At 42.2% G+C, this 21,342-nt stretch overlaps 3 protein-coding genes across 31 annotated transcripts in view; all 3 read right to left on the bottom strand.

Moving 5' to 3' along the window:
• nfasca (neurofascin homolog (chicken) a) overlaps nucleotides 1-6,082 on the bottom strand; it is a 63,150-nt gene extending 57,068 nt beyond the window's left edge. For 18 of the 28 annotated variants that reach the window (XR_009309493.1, XR_009309495.1, XR_009309494.1 and 15 more), the window contains exon 1: nucleotides 5,876-6,081. The gene's annotated coding sequence lies outside the window, so the exon portion shown is untranslated. Of the gene's footprint in view, nucleotides 1-5,875 lie in introns of all 28 variants that reach the window. The other 10 variants (XM_033996425.3, XM_033996426.3, XM_059004683.1 and 7 more) reach the window with 3 other exon arrangements.
• A 1,846-nt stretch (nucleotides 6,083-7,928) lies between these two features.
• Nucleotides 7,929-13,613, bottom strand: LOC117396039 (CMRF35-like molecule 3). The gene is made up of 7 exons (XM_033994715.3): nucleotides 13,508-13,613; nucleotides 12,476-12,787; nucleotides 12,045-12,156; nucleotides 11,808-11,923; nucleotides 10,537-10,650; nucleotides 10,041-10,126; nucleotides 7,929-9,575 (listed from the first exon to the last, which is right to left on the bottom strand). The coding sequence occupies exons 1-7, from the start codon at nucleotides 13,545-13,547 to the stop codon at nucleotides 9,396-9,398; spliced, it is 960 nt and encodes a 319-aa protein (XP_033850606.3). The 5' UTR covers nucleotides 13,548-13,613; the 3' UTR covers nucleotides 7,929-9,395.
• Nucleotides 13,614-14,006: 393 nt separating this feature from the next.
• LOC117395743 (calcium-independent phospholipase A2-gamma-like) lies at nucleotides 14,007-20,774 on the bottom strand. 2 transcript variants are annotated; one of them, XM_033994693.3, is made up of 10 exons: nucleotides 20,638-20,774; nucleotides 17,624-19,311; nucleotides 17,049-17,198; nucleotides 16,710-16,867; nucleotides 16,461-16,555; nucleotides 16,050-16,221; nucleotides 15,876-15,933; nucleotides 15,514-15,708; nucleotides 14,854-15,049; nucleotides 14,007-14,758 (listed from the first exon to the last, which is right to left on the bottom strand). In XM_033994693.3, the coding sequence occupies exons 2-10, from the start codon at nucleotides 19,202-19,204 to the stop codon at nucleotides 14,496-14,498; spliced, it is 2,868 nt and encodes a 955-aa protein (XP_033850584.3). In that variant the 5' UTR covers nucleotides 19,205-19,311; nucleotides 20,638-20,774; the 3' UTR covers nucleotides 14,007-14,495. The 2 variants fall into 2 exon arrangements, with proteins under 2 accessions (XP_033850584.3, XP_058860995.1); XM_059005012.1 differs by having other exon boundaries at nucleotides 17,774-19,311.
• Nucleotides 20,775-21,342: the final 568 nt, after the last annotated feature.

Raw genomic sequence — 21,342 nt, 5'->3', positions numbered from 1 at the left:
ATCTGGGGTCTGGAAACAGGATCTCTAGCAGTGCTAGAACAAGGCACAATAGATAGCTTCCCAGCACAAATTATAATCTTACATTTCTAAAGAACTTTTTCACGCACGGGAGCATCCCCGAGGGCTTAACGAAGCAGGGGAGCGACACAGCAAGGTGGGCTGCTATGAGAGGTTCAGCAGAACTCCACATGCTGTAGAGGGCAGTGCGTTACAGCCTGGCACAGGAGCACGCTGCAAACCCGTTCTGTTACACTTCCTGTGGTTGTGTTGTTTTTGTCAATGTGAATCAATTTCCAGCCGATCCCATGCTTGATGCAATTCCTAAAGGCTGTTATTCAGGAAGCTGGTCTGGGATTACTTGAATAACAGTACAGTTGAATATAACCCTTTTTTATGATAGTATCAATGACTAAAACAATGCCCTAGTTTGATCGCAGTTGGATAAGTGGTTCTTGAGGTGTATATAAATAAATAGCACAATACTAAGATTTTTCTAGTTTTAAAAGTTCAGCCCGACTCTACTGTGTCTGCACCTGCCCTGCTCTCCGATTACAGTACCCCCTCTAGCCAACAGGAGGTGCTGTAGTAACTATTGTCTTATCCTAGTAACAGAATAGTGCTTCCCGGCTCTTGGCCATTGTGTGCTGATTCTCCACCACAATAGCCAGCAGCTGGAGGGCAGTGCTGTGGGGTACTGTAGAGAGGTAATGCACTCCAATTACTGGCTGAACTAACCATCTGCAGCCTGGGTGTCACAACATCTGCCTAAAATCAATACCAAACTAACAGCCCTTCTCTCTCTCTCTCTCTCTCTCACACACACACACACACACACACACTGACACACACTGACACACACACGCACACACACACGCACACACCCTCACACTCACACAGTACCGCTCACACACACACACTCACACAGTACCGCTCACACACATGCATTCATGGTGAGTTCAACACTGCAGGGCTACTCGTTCAAGCTCACTGGCTTCTCCTTCATTTTATTATGAGCTTCAGTGGAGACCGCAATCCTACAGGATACCCTAATGTTTTCAAGCACAGCTCCAGAACTGAGCTTCAAATGCACTGGGCTTGACTGGGCAAGTCGTCACTAACAATCAATAACAATCTATGCTACTGCATCGCATTTTGCACACAGATGCAACTTCTGTTGTTTCTCCACATAGGTGGGTAAAAGGGGATTACTGTTCTGTAAAATGCTCCAAAAACTCCAGCTGGTTTTATTACCTGGTGAACAGAGATAGGTTACGGATTCTAATTATTACCGGTTCAATGCAGACTTCCTAATTAACAACAAAAACTACTAATTTAGCCATAACTGGGTCTGCTCTCTTAAGACAGGGACCTGAAACATTAGGATGCTCCCCTGAGGTTATGAAAGATTAATGCCCAAGTTTCCGGGCTTGCTGAAACGACTCATAGTGAGTTACAGCGCAGTTAATGAGAACAAGCTTATACTGACTTGCCTTTACAAATGAAACAACTTTGATAAAAATATATTTGTGTTCCACACAGCTTGCACTGCACTTGTGGACACAAAGAGGTGCAAGACCTTACCTTGGATGCATATTAGAAAACATCATTTATTTTTCCATTAACCACTATTGATCCGGCTGTAACTATTTACACTGGAACTGCTGTGACGTTAATCAGGTGCAAAATGAAGATATCCCCAGGACAGTTTTGCTTGGCAGACTGTTGTGTTTTTATTATATATTTTTGGGAATGTGGCCCCATAACTATTAATTAAAAAAAAAAGTCTGCAATAAATTTTAATACAAAATAAAATATGTGGAATAAAGCACGTAGTTTGCCTTCCTGCCAGATACGATTGCATTTATATTAGCATTTTAGTAGTTTGCTTTCTCCGGGAAACGACATGACTTTTCAAAAAGGTTCTGCAAATGGATCATTAACATTTAGATATGTAAACACAGTTACTTCTACCCCTGCTATAAACAAGCCTGTTTTCCAAACACATTTGCGAACTCTGACCTTTAGGATAATTAAAAAAATGAATTAAAAAAAAAACCTTTATGATCCTTACATGTTGATAGAAAGCAGATTTGCTACTCTGCCATTTATACCCAATTAGGAGCCCATAGCCAGCCCTTTTATTGGTTTGATACAAACTGCCTTCAGATTTACTGCTCCCCTTTTCTGAGAAGGCCTATTGGCATCAAAGCAGGTTCTATTTAATCTCATTACCCTCTGGCCAAGACAGACAATTCTACAATGCACCGTTCAAGTCTGTCTGTCATAGCGGACTGTGTCTAATGTAGCAGGATTGATTTATTTGAGAAGTTATTGATTGAGATTTATGCTTTCCTGTCTCTGAGCTGCAGCATGCCTCAAACCTCCAATCTGCATGTGCTCTACTTTCTCCCAAACCAAGGCTGAGCTCTTTCTGCTTTCCTGACCGAACATAAGGGTGTTAAGCCAAAATGCTAATGAACTCGAAGTCAGTGTGTCCTTCCCAAGGAAATCTGTCTTATTCAATCAGACGTGCGTCTGCTGTTTCAAAACTGCTTTCATGCGGTTTACATGTGATTGTGGTTTTATTGGCAGTCCACAAGCTGTTCCAGCTGTTCCAAAAACATGAACTCTGCATCCTTTTTCTTTTAAAGTAAACTTTGTGTTTTTTTTTTCGTGTTACTGGAACGAGTAGACAGTAACACCGTTCCAAGATCTGCTCCACTAACTTACATATCTTTCTTTCTTTCTTTCTTTCTTCCCTTCTTTCTTTCAGTTCTCTTGGCCCCACTTTTCAAACAATAGAGACAAGGGTTTCCCCGAGGGCGATGCAGAGAGTTTAAATATCAAAGCCTCTATTGAGAGTCTGTCTGTGCTGTTTAGCACCAGAGTGGCTCTTTCACTAGTTGCTATTGTCCATCTGCTGATACAAAAAAAAAAAGATATGGGTGCAGAAGTGCCAGACACAATTTCTGTTTCTCCTTTATTTTATTTTATTTTATTTTATTAAGAATAGATTCCTCTCTCTCTGTGTCAGCTGGGGAGCAAAAAAAATAAAAAAATAAACAAAAAAACAAGTTCTTAGTGTCTGCCTGCACTGCAGACAGCTGTTATTTGTGGACTCATGTGTGAAGAATGAATAAAGGCACCAGGGGGACGCCACACGACCCCACAGTAAAATGGTGTAATGTATTTAGTACCCAGCAGGTGTCTAGGACTAATATGTAAAGTAGTTATCCCATGTATATTGTCAAGGATATATATTATACACCGAGACATGTGATAGAGATAGAGAGAGGTGCGTTTTTCATTTGGTTTTGTTTCTGAAACCTCTTTCTCGCTGACTGCGACTGCCTCACACTCCTGTCACATCCACAGTTCTCGTCTCGTCTGTCCGGAGTTCGAAATGCTCAAGCAAGCCGGCTGTGACTCGGGTCTAGAGTGAAAGGGACAGGCTGTCACTGAACCTCAGGGCTCCCGCTTTTGAGTGCTTTACACAGAGAGCGCAGTCTACGAAGACAGGGAGAGGTGTTAGAGAGGGCCGATTGTCTCTGCAAATGGGGAGCAAGAAGCTGAGCAAGAGATTTGTAAAACTGTTTCAGTGATCACTTTTCTGTTCGTTCTTTAACCATGCTTGTCTTTACTTCGCTTTTCTATGCTTTTAGCACAGCTGCAATATTGGTTAGTCTGTTAGAATGACTAAACCCTAGTCCGGGATTGATTTACACATTAAGAGGCAGTATCACATACTTTCACAAATGCACTTCAAGACACAGTTCCCAAAATTAAAGCATTGTTGTGGGAGAGGAGGCGGAGAACAGGAAGAAAGGGGCTGGACAGGATTTCATTTCATTTCTTTCGTTTTTACACCCAATTGGAATGTCATCTCAGTACTTCACCACACTTACCAATCAGGATGACTTTGAATAAGAGGGTTCAAAGCAGCAATGCAGTGTGCATTATTATGAGAAAGTGAACGTCTTATACACTTCACCTCTCCTTTACGGTCTATCTGTGGGTGACAGAATCAGTCAGCTACACTCGGTGCTGCTCCTGCTCCTTCTCTTCACATCTGATACTGTATGAGACAGGGCCGACCGTGCATAAAATACTCCAATAGACATATTTTACCCCACTCGTGCCAGCAGCTTCTACAGAACTTGAGTTGCATCTTAGATCTAGACACCTGCTGGTCACAAAACACATTACACCCTGTTTTAATAGCCCTACACCTTTCCACTAGTATTCCATTGTATATACACAGCTTGTGCAACGGAACAAAATGATGCAGTTATAAAGACATAGAAATAGTGTCTTTCCTTTAGCCAGACCCTAGCTAGTCCAGGTACTGTGAGATGGCTTGTGTTAATTCCATTTTAATTAAAGATCTGTAATTAGAACAGGGAAGCTGAATTGTGCCAGGACCCCTGCCAGCTTTTAAAAAACCTGGAAACAACTCGCCATATTGGTGCAATAATAGTTATGCTTAGTGAGGACTCTAATAATAATAAAATAAATAAATAAACAAATAAATAAATAAATAAATAAATAAATAAATAAATAAATAAATAAACTGGTCATGCTTTAAAACGAGGGCACCCTGGACATTCTAAACAGAGATCTGGGTTCTTCTGGGCTTTGCTCTGGAACCCTTTGTTTTAGTTCCATAAAGAGCCATTCTTATAACAGAACCATTGGCCACTCCTTAATTCTATGCTAAGTTTCAAAATTTTAACCTGAAATTGTGGTTTGGTTGGATCAAGTGGTTCTATTGGAGACAATAAATAGAACCACTTGTTTAATATGGATGATTATTGATATAACAATAACAATATTAGAGTTCCTGTGGTTCTATCCAGTCCAGGTTTATAGTCAAGCGAATCGCTATGCTATAAGGCTACTTGCCAAACAGAGGGCTGAATGGAAGATATTCTGGGTTAGAAATGCTGGTTTAAAGATTGGGACTTTGCAACACTAAGGTGAAAAAAAAAATAATCTTATATTTCAGTCACCTATCCCAAGTTTAACGTCACTTCATTTTTTCATGCCTGCCCCCTCTACTTATTTAAATGTCCCCCCTCCCGCCTCACATTCCTTATAATTGGGCATACAAGTCTGTATTTATTATAATTTGTTTATTTTAAAAGTTGAAACACACAAATAAATTAAATAAATAAATAAATAAATAAATAAACACATCGCCAAAGTAAAACACGCAGCTCCCGAGTTCTTGAAAAAGAGGCCTACAGTGCAGTGCACCGTGTCTTTCAAATGATCTGTGTACCCACCCTATACCGGCTACAGGCCTATCTGTCCCATGCAGATTATGCAATTGGTACCACTTCCATACAAAGCAATGCACTTGTCAAGATAACCCATGGCCTGCTTACCAGTAGTATTTTGGACAAACTATATTAGCACTCTGTAGTCTTTTAGGTGTCGCATTAAAACAAGCATTGCAACATCCAGTAAGGAGTCCGCTGCAGTGGGATGCGCGAGTTCTGCATTTGAGTTTTCTTCTGCTAAACCTGTTCACTGTGCTTTATTGTTACTGCAAGTCATATTTTAACAGTAATCTCCCCGTAACGATGCACACAACCGCGCATCTCGGTGTTACACCGCTTCGGACCCACGGTGCTTCTAATTTCCGCAGAGCAGCAAAAAATCGACGCAGTGGAAAGATGCGCAGAGACGAGTCTATCCCAGCACCCGGGGACAACCAAAGCAAGGATAACATCGTGGCATTACAAACAGACCTTTACTACCATTTTCCATTCCGTGATGCATGCAGTATTCTCACGATTTCCTGTTTGTTTTAAATTCCCAAATCCTGTATTTCAACATCATCCATGACATTCCAAAGCAAATTATGACTTACCTGTGGTGTCTTTCCGCCACCTGCTCTTCGTTTGAGTGGTCTGTGTTTCCTCTTTGTGCTTTCTGTTTTTTTGCATGTACATATGACTCAGTTTATGCTATGTCGTCCTCAGTTTAATTCTCTCTCTGTCTCTCTCGCTCATCGCTCTATACATGAATCCGCAGTGGAGCAGAGCACAGCTTCGGCCGAGCGCGCTCCCGACAGCACACGGTACCCACATCTGCGCGTTCTCGTTCTACTGCTGTATGTGTGTCGACAGGGCAAGGCGCGTTCCCGGCGGCCTCTGGGCAGGTGTTTCAGGACGCGAGCGCGCTCCCGTGCCATCACATGAAGTGAAGTACATTCTTGTATCCTGCTGTGCTCAGAATGCAAGGTCGGCATAAAGACATGCATTTTCCAATCGAACTGCATATTGATTTTAAATGCGCAGTTCACTAACTTTAAATAAACTACTATAGAAAAATCCATGTGATTTGAAAGTATATAATAACCTCCCAAAAGTCTAGAAATTAGACCATAGTATATAAAAAAACTATTATTAATTATCACAATAATAATAATAATAATAATAATAATAATAATAATAATAATAATAATAATAATAATAATAATAATAGATTTTATGATGGTATTTGCATACTATCTACACATATTGTTTTCACATGTGTAAGGTATAAATAATTACAATATCTACCTAGTATAAATAACCAATCATATACACACGCGTGGTAGTGAAGCTACTGTTTTATATTCTCATTGAAATAACCTATGTATATGTATACTGTTGGGCCAGTACTGTACACTAGTTAGATTTCTGAAATAAAAGGCAGATTTGTATTAAAGATTACAGAACATACAAAAATGTAGTAGAGAGAGGAGACAATCTGACCCCCTAGTTGTCTATATAATTTATTGATGGAAAAGATGGTTAAAAAAGGTGAAGCAACATTTTTGGCCACTGCACAGTGAAAACTATATGCACAAGAAGACAAGCTGGAGTCACCTCCCCATCACTGTGAGTGCTGGGAGCTGCTGTTTAATATTCCTGGGGTGAACTCAGAGAGATGTGTATCACTGGATGACACTGCCATAGCAATAGACCCACAATAAGCACTCTGTCACAAAGGCAGCCTCTCATACAAATTGGTGAACAATATTCCTCTTTGGCTAAAACCCTCTGCTGCTCAGAAGTGACCCCCTGCTGACAGATAACGATATAGCACATCACGACAGAGACCCCCCAGGCACCTTTCCCATCCAATTGAACACGTCTGGGATGAACTTGAATGACGCAGTCGTATTCACAATCCTCTGGCAACTGAACCGAATATTTTAAAAGTATATTAATGACAGAATGGATTAACATTCTTGAAGACACCTTCCAACACCTTGTGGAGTCTATGCCAGGGTTGTGACAAGGCTGTGATCTGAGCAAACTGTGGCTATAAAACCCCACAATATATAGTATATACTGGGAAAGGAAAAGTTAGATCTGAGAGACTGCAGGGAGGCAGTGTGGCTTACTGTTTCAGCTGAGGAACTGAACTGTCTCAGGGAAAGAATAACTACAGCGTTGAGGTTGAGCTTAGAGACTCTGAGACACAGTGGCTTAGTGGTTAGAGAAGCTGTGAATATACACTGGACAGCTGTTGCTTTTCTGCAGGGACACAGTCTCGCCGTGACTCTGAAATGCAGAGTGATTTTCGAGGGGGCCTCTTATAGATAAATGCCATGGATAGGTCAGCAGCATGCTTGATTTATGGATTTGTGATACTGAGCCTGGCTAAAGAGCGCTCCGGAGATTAAGATCAGCTTCACTGGCTGCCGTGACTTCTCAGATAGATAGAAATGTTGTTTCCTATTACATCTATGACAGTGGCGCACTCTCGCCATTAGATTTGTGGTTTTGTTTTCCACAGTAGCCGGCAGCACTAATAGGTGATGCAGTTGTTTCTACAGTATTAGTTGCTTTGTAAAGTAAATAAATCAAAGCCATCATTTAATACAATGGTTTATTCTTCAATATTTAAAGACACAACAAATGCGAAACACTTCACTGTATTGATTATATATATATAAGCTTTTGCTCGAAAGATCAACTTCCCAACGTTTCGATATTTTTAACATACCTTTGTCAAGGGAAAGTGTGTTTGAAAACAAACAGTGGAGGTACTTATAGGTTTTTGATGCCACAGTAAATACACCCTTTTATTTCTATTCAAATCTATGAATGTGTTTGTGATGTCATTGAGTTAATGATGTAACAATCTGCTATTCCTCTGTATTTAAACCTTCAGTCATCATAGGATTGAGTCTAGTTGTCTATGTATTATTGTATGTTGTACATTATGTAATTCTGTATCTTGTAAAATGAAACAACCTGAAAGAAAACTAAATGAAAACAGTGTTCATGCTGGTGCTGTGTTCACTCAGTGGTGCTCCGTGGTGCAGTTTAATGTATTTCGTTGTAACAGAGGTACAGCACACACTGTGGATCCCAGATGTGCTGTTATTCAATTTGAACAGATCACAGGATGCCTCAACACATCAGAACTTGATAAACACAGTTTTCAGACATTATTAAAAAAAAACAACAAAAAAAAACGCCTCAGTAAATACCAAATTTCAGCCATCAACCAAAAGCGAACAAATGAACACTGCAAAACAGACGTGCTAATTAGAATATATTACAATGGTAAAACGTCATAAAATATTTTCTAATTCCCGGGAAGACTTTTCAGAAACGTGCACATTATTGCTTTATGATCAAATAAAGGAGCCCAAATCTTCCTTTTGCAATTAACTGGGTTCTTTTCATTTGAATTAAGAACCCCAGATGGTTGAAAATTAATTAACGCCACGTTAAAGGCGTGCTTTATGAGAGAGAGAGAGTGCAGGAGCGCGCTTTCAGCAAATTATATTTCTTTTGCTGCTAGAAAAAATCGTGCTTTTCAAACTATTTTCAATTGGAGATGCCCTTTCCACCCCAATGCTTTGTTTGAATTGAATACAATTCTTAACACCTTCATTAAAGCTGCTGTACATTATAATGTAGAATTCTGTGCATAATCCTTCACAATCACTCTGAAAACCGACACAGCACGCATTGATAGAACATTCCAAGTGCATGCCTGTGACTCCTAGTCATTAATCCTTATGATATCTCATTTTTGTAGATTAGACAAAATTATGCTCCTGAAGGATTAAGCACATATTTATACAGTTTAATGCAGCTTTTAATGCGGTTTCAGCCTCCTTCCTACTTTTGGATCAGTACCATATTTTGGCATCAAAGCCCTAGGCATTTCTACTGTGTATAAGACTTGTGTATAATGATTTATTATTTCAATAAATAATTGATACCTTAACAAAACTCATAATCTGCAATACATACGCATTTGTTATTCCTACTACAAAGCTTGTGTATTTTGTTACTAACCATTATCAAGCTGTAAGCATGTCAATGACGGTGCAGAGCTGTTCATATTAAAAGATCGACTCAATGCAGAATGCGTTGTCCCTAAAAAACCCTGGAATAAACTACAGCCTCGGTGTTCTGAGGGGTGCTGTGAAAGCTGACTGACCCAGCTCCCTCTCTCCACTCCACTATGGTGTAGTCTTCAGGAGCCCCGACATTCCGCTCTCCCTGCCCAGTCTCTCCAGAGAAATGCGCTGTTGTGTACTCTACAGTATCTTCTACCTACATTGGAAAAGACAGTGACCTTGCAGTTATTTTTACAATATGTACAGCACAGTTACAGGTAGAAGAAGAAGAAGAAGAAGAAGAAGAAGAAGAAGAAGAAGAAGAAGAAGAAGAAGAAGAATAGAATTGGCTGCCAGGGTTGACAATGTATTTGCAGGGAGACTGTTTAAAGAGTGTTGTAGTGCGCCCTCGTGTGGGAGTTAACTGTTAAGACAGGTCAGGTTTTACAACCATCTCAAAGATTGCACTAGGTTGTATTTCTCTGTCATATCATTACAATTAAAGATGCTAATTTATTTGGGCCAGATTTGCTATTTTTTGCTGCAGTGCTGATGTTTTTTATGTATTTATTTATTTTTTTTTAATTTATGAAGCTAGAACTGATTGCAATGTAGCAGTAACTGTTTCTTTACTTTCCGCATTTGAGCGTTGATTTGATTTGCGAGGTGCCTGGTATCTCACCTTGGGAATGTTGAAAGGTCCTCCAGGAATGTTGAAAGACTGACTCTGGGAAGATTGCAGGTTCTCTGGCTGTTCTCTGGGTTTAACTGGAAAATAGGATAGAAACCCTTCATCCAGACTCCCTTGTTGTGTGCTGGCTCTCAGGAAAAAAACTGCTCTACTCTATTGTGTTGTGAATTGAAAAGCTTTTACTCATTTTCATAGTTGACATGAATAAGTCCACACTGCAGCCCAGCACTCTAACCACTGAGCTACTCAAACCCACTACCTTCCACGCTGTAGTCCAGCACTCTAACCACTGAGCTACTCAAACCCACTACCTTCCACGCTGTAGTCCAGCACTCTAACCACTGAGCTACTCAAACCCACTACCTTCCACGCTGCAGTCCAGTGCTTGAGCTGGTTAGCTACTCCTTCTAGCCTACAACTCAGTGCTATCAGTGCTACTCAAACCCCAATGCTACTAACTCCTGTACAGCACACAGACTTTACTCACCGCTGTAGAAGGTCACTTGATCTCGGCGGGGTGTTGCTCCATACACATTTTCCTGTTTTTTAGGACGGGCAAATCTGGCCACTACAAAAGATGTTTTTTTAAGCCTCATCAGATCTGTAATGAATAGAAATAGTAATCTTAAAGAAGCGGGCTAGTGCGCCAGACTAGGCTTTTCTCCTTTGGAGATCTGGGTTCAAACCCAAGAACATCAGAATCAGTATTTTTAAGAGCTTTATTGCAAATAATGTGAGCTGATACAGTATGTGCCTGAGTGGTTATCTGTGTTAATTATCAAGCCTGCAGCAGTTTTGAAAGGTTAGCGCTTCCTTCCTGACAGTGTAAGAGTGGGTGCATGTGGGCACGTCTCAAAGCTTGTGCGCAAATATACAGAAACCCAAGATTTGGCTGAGATATCATGTCATGAAAATAAACACCTGTTTTTTGGAGATCAATATTTTGTTTTTCAAAAATGTCACAGCTGTGGAGGTGTTAAAAGAAAAAAAAAAGCATCTGTAGCATGTATAGGTCATATTTAAATGGTTAAGCAAGGGGTAGAAGTTAAACTAATCAGACAATTTAAATAACATTTATTGATAACAACTGGAAATGAAACTAAGTACAATGTTTAATAGTATATTAAGAGGACATTCTTACTGGGTGCTTCATATATAAACGTATAGGAACTTTTGAACTGAAATCAACACAAGAGTTAGTGAGATAGTGTTTCCTGGAGGGAATGTATTTGTAGTAACACAGTCCCAGCCTCAGTAAGAAAGCCAGAGGCTTGTTGTCTGTGCTCATGTTTGTGCAGCGAGCAGACAGAGTGACTTAATGCTGAAAATCTGTATCATTGGACCCTCATTAATGTCACCTTGTCCAAAACGATATCTGCAATGGTCTTGAGTGTCTCTGAAAAGCCTTACACAAGACTTTTTCCCAATCCCCTTACTGTGAATAGTTTGAGGGGAAACTAAGAGAACAGTGAACAAAAATACAAACAGGAGCAATGCTTTTTTAAAGCAAGCCATTTACAGTATTAGAGACTTCCACTTTCAATCAATGACACTAATTATCATTAATGATAAAACTGTTACACGAAATATACATAAAGCAGCTCATAGCAACGTAAACAATGTGAATGAAAGAAAGAAAGTGTTTTAGGCATAACAGCAGCCAGCTCAAATACAGGAAGATATACTTGTGTCCAAATTACATTCTAAACAGATTTACTAAAGTGAGTGCAGGCTCGGAGAGGAATATTCAATCCCTACCAGTCTTGTAGCGCATTCTCCCTTTAATAAAGACTGCCAACGAAACCAGCAGCAGACAGGCGAGGAGGGTGGCCAGTGCAGAATAGCTCAGGTTCGTCTCCCTGTCCTGCAGAGCACTGGGGAGAGAGAGAGAGGCTACAGTGAATCAGTGGATAGCTTCACCAGTAAACAGACATGGAGATATTAAGTATTTAGTCAAATGGTGGACCCTGGGGTTTAGCTTCCAGGAGCTCTCACTTTAGGTTCTCCTCAGGCTTGGTGGCTCTGGGGATGGACAGGGTGGTGATGGAGGTCCTTCTCACGGAGGTGGTGGTCAGTGGATAAGAGACACGTCTCTGAGTCCTGGACTCTGTGAAGACAACCAAGCTTGTTACTAATGTATATATATATATATATATATATATATATATATATATATATATATATATATATATATATATATATATATATATATATATACAGATGTATATCTATACATACACAATAAAAATAACCATTGTGGGGTTTTTTTCAGCTAGAAAATAAACATATTTTTTTCAATTTTCAGCTGCACTAAGCACAATTTATTTTACTTTGGTTACTTTCTTTAGAAATGCTTTTTCTATACTCGACCCTCTTGGGTTTTTAGGTATGTGAGAACATCTTCACTGTTGGCCCTGCTGTCCTACCTTTTGACACCTGTATCTCTATCGCCCCCAGCAGGTAGACCTGCCTCTTGCAGTGCACCCCGCAGTAGTAGACTCCTGAGTCGCTACTCTGCAGGTCACTCATGGTGATGGTGATGAAGCCGTGAGTCACGTTGTCTTGAATCTGCTGCCTCCCTTCGTGGTCAGGCTGGTCTGTGGCAGCCACGATGCTGCAGTACTGCGGGGAGCTTTGTCTGCACCACACCTTGGCCCACTGCTGCCCAAACCCCTTGTAGTGACAGCGCACTGACAGCGAAGTTCCAGCCTGCAGCGCCACCTTGTGGGAGAGGCAGACTGGAGGAGTGGGAACGCGGAGTGAAGAAAGAGAGAGAGAGAGGGAGGGAGGGGGAGGCAGGCAGGGGGGTAGAGAGCAAGGGAAAGGAGAGAAAGATAAAAAGAAAATACATGCTCCACTCCACTTTCTTTTTCATTCTGACTGTATTTCCAACTGACTCATTCTCTTTACTGCGATAAACTAAGTAACTTAAATGTCTTTAAGTGGCAGAAACGACACTAAACTACACAGTAACGGCACAGTAATTAATAAAAAGTTTACACTGTAACTATATATATACTTGTAACGTAAACCGAACCAGACAGGCTTACTGTGTGTAGTATCTATCCCTGAATAAGTGTGTAAAGAGTTGATTCACCAAAGCAATGCCCAAGCAAAATAAAACATACATTTTGAAATTATTTAGAAAAGTAGACTAAATCTATGTTTTTAAATGACATTTAAGTTCAATTCGATTCCAGCGTCCTAAGATATACTTTGTAATGTTGTATAAGTTAAGTTCATCAAGTATAAAGAGGTATCTCAAGTAGAAACATATAGGCTCACAATCAGTTTTACCAGTGCATCTACACATTTTAAATATGGTCGCTGGATGATATACTTTATATTCTGTCCATTTCAAAGCAACAATCGGGTCTCTTTCCCAACCGCCCTTTCCCCCTCTCGTTCTCCCTGTCCTCCCCCTCCCCCTCTCCCTCTTCTCCTTCCCTCTCTCCTACCTGAGATCAGACACCCAAACAACAGCCAAGCGAGCCTCATCTTCTGAACTGAGCCCTTGATGTCGTCTCACCTTCAGAGCTATACATATCTCACCACTTGATCTCATTTCCTGCCACAAACAAGATCCTGTCAGAGCAAGTGTATTAAAGTGTGTGATTCCCTGTAAGCAGGGCTAGAAATACAGCCTCACACTGCAGCATGTAACGGCATCTCTTGGAAAAGTTTCCCTTGATAAAATGTATTGCAGTTTAGCAGCCTACCATTCTTTCTTTGTGTCTGTGGATCCAGCTGCAGTAGCTGGCTTTTCCATAGTGCTTTACCATGCTTGCTGAAACTGTTTTTATACACCTCGCTGTTAACTGGTGAATATATCAGTGTGCTTAATTTCTTAGTTTTACATCAAAATGTGTGCTGGCATATTGAAAATAACTGTGAAATGCAATCCATGCAGTACCAGTAAGGGGCACTAGAGGGAGTACACAATCCATAAGCACAAGGTAAATCTTAGACATTTTTATTTCATAGAACACACTGTTATTAAGAAAGTAATAAATACATCTTATATTACATATTTCATTGACGGTTTTGTGAACAGGACCTATTGTTACAAACATAGTTCAGGGTAATACATTTTACACAAATGCCAACAATATCGTTACTCTTCCAAAAATAGTATTTACATAAAAATACACGTTTACAAACATATGTCTATTCTCTGAAAAGTACAACACCGTGCACTTCTTATTGACATTACTGAAAAAAATAAATGATATATAAATTTATAGCTCATAAAAAGTACTTAAAAGTACAACAGTACAGTATAGCCCACTATCAGAATGAATGAATGCTCAATGCACTAGAATTGCATAAATGGTCACTTTGCAGTCATTTTAAAGATGCATGTGTAAGGGTCATGTCCACTGCGTTGCAATAGATGCATGTAACAGTATTTAACATGAGCACCTTGTGACTGAACTGCACGCTCTCTTAGCTCCAGCGGTGCCTCAGCAGCCAGGTGCTCTCCCGCAGCCAGTCCCCCGCTGTCCGCAGGGCGCCCCGCTCCGCTCGCAGGATACCGGACAGTCGCTGCAGTTTGGGATGGTTGCGTTGCAGGTACAGCTCGGTGTCGTCTCGGAGCTGGTCCAGACACTCCGCCCGGCTCTCGTCCAGGGGGACGTATGCGCTGATCAAGGGGTTGAAACGGAAATACACGTCGACAGGCAGGAGATCATCCAGGAGAGTGTGGACACCTGGGGGGCAGAGAGGGCAGAAACTGGTCATGGGTGACACGATGAACATAATTGCAAAATGTTGAGAGCAGTCCCAGCAGTAATTAGTTCCTGACCCTCAGTGTCTGTGGCACTGCTGATCACGTTGCTGATCTTGGATCGCAGGCTGGTCGATGTTGCCGCGCTCTTCTTGCCGCTGTCATAGCGACCGGTGCCTAGCGACACCACGCACTGGAAAGGCGATCCCGGCCAGAGCAGCCGGCACTCGTGGACAGCCAGTGCACAGGGGTTATTGAGCAGCAGCCCTCCGTCCTGCAGACAGAGAACCAGGATAACACAATATTACAGGAGATTCAAGAAGACATCGTTATTACAGATCAATCAATCAATCAATCAATCAATCAAAACATTTATTCATCCAGTCAAATTTTCATTTCCAATGACGACCTGGCAAGAGGCTCACAAACACCACAGAAAACAACATCAAACACAATCAAAGAACTAAAACACAAAACTCAACAACACAGATGTCAGTCAGCAGTATATTTGTATTTTTAGTACTGCCATATACAATATTTACATAATATTTAAGTTGATTTTTTTACGAATGTAATTTTTTTTTTCACAATAATCAATTTGGATTCTCAAATGAATTTAGAGGAAGAACTCACAAAAACTGCAAAAAGAATGCATGTTGAATTCAGAACCAGGCTTCATGTATTTGGTGGGTGATGCTCTCACGCCCTCTGCTGGTGTAGAGCAGCATTGCGCTGTACCTGGTGTATGTCGTTGTGAAGTCTGAACTCCTGGAAGTACCCAGGCGCTGCCGAGGATGCCCTGACAGCCTGCCACAGCCGGTGCCCTGTCCCGCCTGCATAGCGGCTCACACTGCCCGGTGCGTGGGTGTAGTTCCGAAAGATGAAGGGCTTGGGGCTTGTCCCCCAGTTCACCACTGCACTGACTGCTGCCACCTAGAGGAGGGAGGTCCAAAGAAAATATCAAAAACACAACACAAGGAAAAAAAAAATAGGGATTACCAGGTAAAATATTTCAATATTACAGTTAATAGATGTTCCTCTAGTAAAGAAGTTAAAAAAATAGTAATAAAAAAAAAAAAAATAGTACTTTGATGGCATACCTTGGGACAGGAGGGTGTCCTGGCTGTTTTAATAAGCACCTCACTCCCCATCTTCTCCCTGTCAGAATTCAATTAGTCAGTTAGAATAACTCTTCCTACTAAAACAGTAAGACTAACAGCAGTGCCCTAATAGACACTCATTAGCCAATCCATAGGGGCTGGATCCTCCCTTACCTCAGGATGCCCTCCCAGGTGGCAGAGTTGTAGTAGGCGTGACTCCAGCCCATCTTGACCGTTCCCACCAGCGGGTTCTGCCGAAACACGTCGGAGCCGAAGCGGCGGTACATCTCCTCACACTCCCCCACCGAGATCTGACCCAGACCCAGCGTGAAGGCCAGCACTGCTCCTGAAACAACGACACGCGCACCACAAGATATCAGAACTGGAAAAGATTACTGCGTGGTGCACAGCACAGCCAACTAAAAATGGACAGTGAAATGCTGGTCGCAAACAGATTGGATGCTCCTGTTACTTTAGAAACGTTTCTACTTTAGTAGAAAAAAAGCCTTCGATTTTTGGAAAACAATATCTGCATTTGTGCCCCTTGCTGATAGTCTCGCCAGCGTGCCACATGCTCTCACGTACCTGTGCTCACGCCACACACATAATCAAACATCTGGTGGACTGGCTTGCCACTCTCCTCCTCCAGCTGTTTCAGCACCTGCAGAGCCACTAGCCCTCTGTGGAGTAGGAGAGAGAGAGAGGCAAGGTTGTCACTGGTTCAAAGACACTGTTCATATCTATATAGACAACATTTGTATTGCAAAATATGTCAGTTCATATATGTTGTATGCATTCATACACTATATGAACTTCTATCTAAAGAATCCCTACCTTGTACCACCTCCGTCGATGGAAAGAACTCTTATCCCTTGACCTTTGACCGGGTCTGCATAGCCAATCAGAGCCAGGGCCTCCCTGATTGCTCCCTGGAGCTCTTGGTCGTCACTATGGCAACGTCTTTGGCGCAGCAGGAGGACCAACACCTTCTCCTGCAATTCAAAGTGCATTTATTTAAAAAAAACACAGAAAGCAAGGATTCAAGTATAAACCCCATTAGAAGGTGAGTATTAGCCCCTGGCCAGTAGAAGCACTGTTGCTGGTGAGAGGAGATAGAGACCTCCAGCCAGTGATCACTGGTGGATTAATGGATATTTGTGGTTGGCTAGTTACCTGCCATGCCACCGCTCGGCACTCTGGGTGGCGGGTCAGGTGGCGGTTCAGTTCCTCGATTCTGGCTGTCATGGAGTGTGACCCGGAGGCAGTATGGATCTTCTGGATCAGAACCCGGGTTGCAACCTCAGCCTGCCTCTTACCAAACACCTGGAGGAGGGCAGAGAAGGAAGATTACCTCAACTGCTTGTGAAACAAGTGCACGTTAATGGAGAACAGTCTGCAATATGGAGACTAAAACACATCTCTACAAAACATATACAAAAAGCTATTCTTTTACGCTGGTCAAATGTTGATTATAATGTTTTTGTACTTCTGAGATTTCCAGACCACATCTTTAGATGGTCGAATTATTGATTGATTTGTCATTAGAACCAGCCGTATATAATTGTTGATATAGGGCATATAGTAATAAACCAAAATACTACTGTTTGCTCATGGCTGAGTTAAGGAATTAAGTAATTCTCACCACAGGCGTTGATTAAGCTAAAGAAGCTCCATCAGCTGGGCTGCTATACCCAATTGTTTTGCCAGTAAAGGGTACTCACCCCAACCGTGCCCCTTTCTGCACTCACCCTTCTATTTATCCCATCTCCTGACGCTGTTACCCCAGAGCTTGGCTGAGCCACTTGGCTCCTTGGTCTCATTCCAAGATAACTCCCCAGCATATCCTGCACAGTGCCAGTGGGCTGAGTGAGGTACTGAAGAAAGGTGCGCTTCTTCACCTGCGGGGGTGCTGTGCTTTCATACAGGACCTCCTCGGTGCACTCTCCTTCCTCTTCCTCTGTCTCCTCCTCCCAGACTCCTTCACCTTTGAAATAACAGTTGACGTGATTGGCCATTTGTGAGTAGCTCTCCCCGAAACTGGTTGCTAGGCTACTGATGTGAAAGAGACCTGGAGTTTTGGGTACGGAGGCCGGAGCTTTGTGATCTTGGATGGACTTTTGTTCTGCAGTTTTGCAGACAGCCTCTCTTTTTAGATTTACTGGAGCAGAGACATTTCGTTTGGCAGTGTTCCCAGTCTCCACATGGTTCACGTCAATAGATCTTGCAGACTCTATTGGTTTTATGGCAGGTTCATTGGAACCAAAGTACTGGTTTATATACTGGGCCAAGTACTGATAATAACTATCTCTGTATTCTGAGTCTTGGAGTGGGTCTACTCCTGCAACAGGATCCTGCCCACTAGATTGGACAGACCCATGTGGTTGTGTTTCAGCGGTATTCCTTCCAATCCTGCTCTCAGATCCAGCGTGTTTCCTCTGTCTTGCTCCCCTCCAGCTTCTCCCTGCCACCCTGCTGAAATCAGACTCAGGAGGCTGTTCTCCTCGGGACTGGCCTCGAGAGAAAAGGGTGTTGATGTGGCTGGCCACATAGCTGTAACTCTCACCAAACTTGGTAGCAAGGCCACTGATGTGAAAAAGCTGCACTTTAGATGGTACCTGGTTCTCTGCCTCCGAATCAATTTGCAAAGGCCCATGCTCCTCCTTAACAAGCCTCCCTTTCCTGTAGCCAGAGTAGTGTTGGGTACCGCTTGCCATCCTCAAATGTGGCTCCTGGTCCCTGACCTCCCAAATCTCTATCACTCGCCCATCTGCAGTTTTATGACTCCCCTCTCCCTCCAGTCTCTTACCCCCAAAGTAGACATTGATGTGTTGGGATAGGTGCTGGAAGGACTCCCCAAAGCTGGCCCCTAGCTTGCCCAACTGGAAAGATGCTTTGTCTTCTTGGCAGACACCAATCGGTGCCTCCCCTTTGCTGCTATTTCTACTGCTATTGGATGAGGAGTATGCTTTGGCACTAAGACGAAGACTACTCAGGCTTGCCATGACAGACCCAGGACCTGGCTTGAACAAACCAAGGCCAGAGTGGTTACCGTCCATTCTAACATTTCCTGAGCGCAATCCTGAAATAAAGATGCCGGAACTAGAACCAATAACGGACTGTGAATCTATCCCGGATGAGCCCCCAAGCTGGAGCACTGAGCCACGGGATCTGGGAGGGATTCTTCCGACAGCACAGTTAATTCCTGAAGAGGGGAGTCTATGGGCTGTAACCCTGAAGACAGTCAAGAGGTACCTGATCCTGTGGTAGAGCCTCGCTGTCCTCCCCCCCAGCAGAGTCAGGTAGAGGTAGGTGTTGAGGTAGAGGCTCATTGTGGGCCTGGGCACATCCAGCAGAGGTGGGGATCAAACCTGGCAGGACAGCAAGGGAATGGTGGCTGGGCTTGGATTTCAGCAGATGGATCATCTGGTTAGTTCACCTTGAACATTGAAAAACAGGAGAACGATTCTGAATACAGACTACAGACCGCTAGTGCTGGTTAGCGATTATTCCTGTTCCTGCTCTGTGCTGTGATCTAGCTTCACTTAAGAATATTACCTCCTAAAGCACGGAAAATAAATGACAGTCATGGCAATTTGTAATACTCGTGCACAATTTGTCTCACTAGAAGTAGAAACAAAAGCAAATGACAGCACAGAGTAGCTGTTCAGTACAATGCCATTGAGTATCTGAAAGCCAGGAAGCTGAACACAGTCAGTAAATTCATTATGTTATAAATACAACACAGTACTGGGAATTCAATACCAGCACTGGAGGCAGCATGTTCAATATGTAAACTATGTACCGGGACATAAGTGCCTCACAAAAACACTGGCAGGTCTCCTTTCATTCATCTTGTGTATAAACAGATGACTGTCATGTGAGTTAACCTGTAGCCCAGTGGTAATCCACTTGCTTTTATATACTGTAACAATGCATTCAGTGTTTTAATAACATTTTAATCTCTTGTGTGTTTAGCTGAGTATTGCAGTGAATGCACTATTTAGATATGCATTATTTATAACCCCATATTACTCACAGTGATTGGAGGTGTTGTGTGGGTGTTGTAACAATCTGCCAATGGCATTTCACATGCAACCCTTTTCCAAATGACATGAGTGCAAGTGGAGGAGGACCAAGCTTTTGTATTCATGCATAAGCAGGCTACTACTGTATACTGTATACTGTGTAATAACCTATTAATAGCCGATCTCTATTGGGAAATCCATCGAAGAGTAGCCTGGCTGGGAGAGCTGGTAGATTGAAAAGCTTTTCATGCTGGTTCAAGATAAACAAACATTCAACTTTACTGTTAAAGTCAGATGATCTACGCCTACGCTCTTAAATAAATACAATTAAACAGGTGCTAGGGTTTTAAGCCTTTCAGTCCTGGTGGGACCTCAAGGCCCCATCTTATCTTAGAGTTCTTAAAGTGCAATATATGCAAAAAAAAAAAATGTTTGTCCTGTTCTCATGTATACTCAATAAAAGAGTTTTTTAAATTGTATAACTGAATTTCGCATGCTTCATCTCAACAAAAATAATTCAGGACTGAAAGGGTTAAAGAGCATCGTCGTCTCAACTGCAAACCAGTAAAAGTGCATTCCCATTCTCAGCTCCTGAAGGTTACCAGCTCACCAGCAGGGCTTGTCGTTGTACCTCAGAAGCCCTCAACAAAGTGCACAATAACCTTGGCTAAATTTACATAGACACTAAACTGTCATTATTTCACTACTAGCACTTAGTTAAAGCGTATCTAGTTTACCTGTCACAGAGGGACACAGCTCACTCCCCCTTCTGTGCTTCTGTTTTCTTTCTGCTCAGTGTAGCCTTTTACCAAAATAAACAGCCCTCCATGACCGACCAAAATAGCCATGTCCTTTCTTAGCTGTTGTGATATCTGACCTAACCCCACCCCCTTCCAAAGGAATGCAATCCTATTGGCTGTTTGAAAAGAGCATTAGCCATTTCTAAGCCAGTAGCCGGTGCAGTTGGAATCCCAATGGGCGCACATTGTCCTTGATAACCATTCTGTTTATACCCGCAGAGGAGATGAATGTTGAACTGAGTAGGGCAGAGCAACTCTCCTGAAGACATCCATACACTACCAACTTTGAGCAGCTGAAAATCAATACTGCAAGGCTTTCTCATCTAAGAATACAGAACATAAACATGCAGCCTCTCAGAGATAGTAAACGCATGTGATCCACGCAAACACATTGACACAGAACCACTGACAAGAGCCACCTGTTAGTATTATGTTCCAGCTCACTGCCATGTGGGGCTCATGTTCTCACCTTAATACGTTTTCAGGACTTTATATTTCAGAATGTCAGTCAGTGGAAGTCAGCAGTGAAACATGGGTGTTGGAGCCAAGCCCCGACTGTGCTGTCTCAGTGAACTAACTGACTGTGAAACAGAACACAGGCGGCACAAAGAGCTCTTCTTCATCTTCTTCAAAACACTAGCA

The sequence above is a fragment of the Acipenser ruthenus genome, chromosome 30, assembly GCF_902713425.1.
Source record: "Acipenser ruthenus chromosome 30, fAciRut3.2 maternal haplotype, whole genome shotgun sequence".
NCBI classification, from domain to species: domain Eukaryota; kingdom Metazoa; phylum Chordata; class Actinopteri; order Acipenseriformes; family Acipenseridae; genus Acipenser; species Acipenser ruthenus.
The sequence above is the reverse complement of the archived record's forward strand: the minus strand, read 5'-3'. Positions and strand labels throughout refer to the sequence as shown.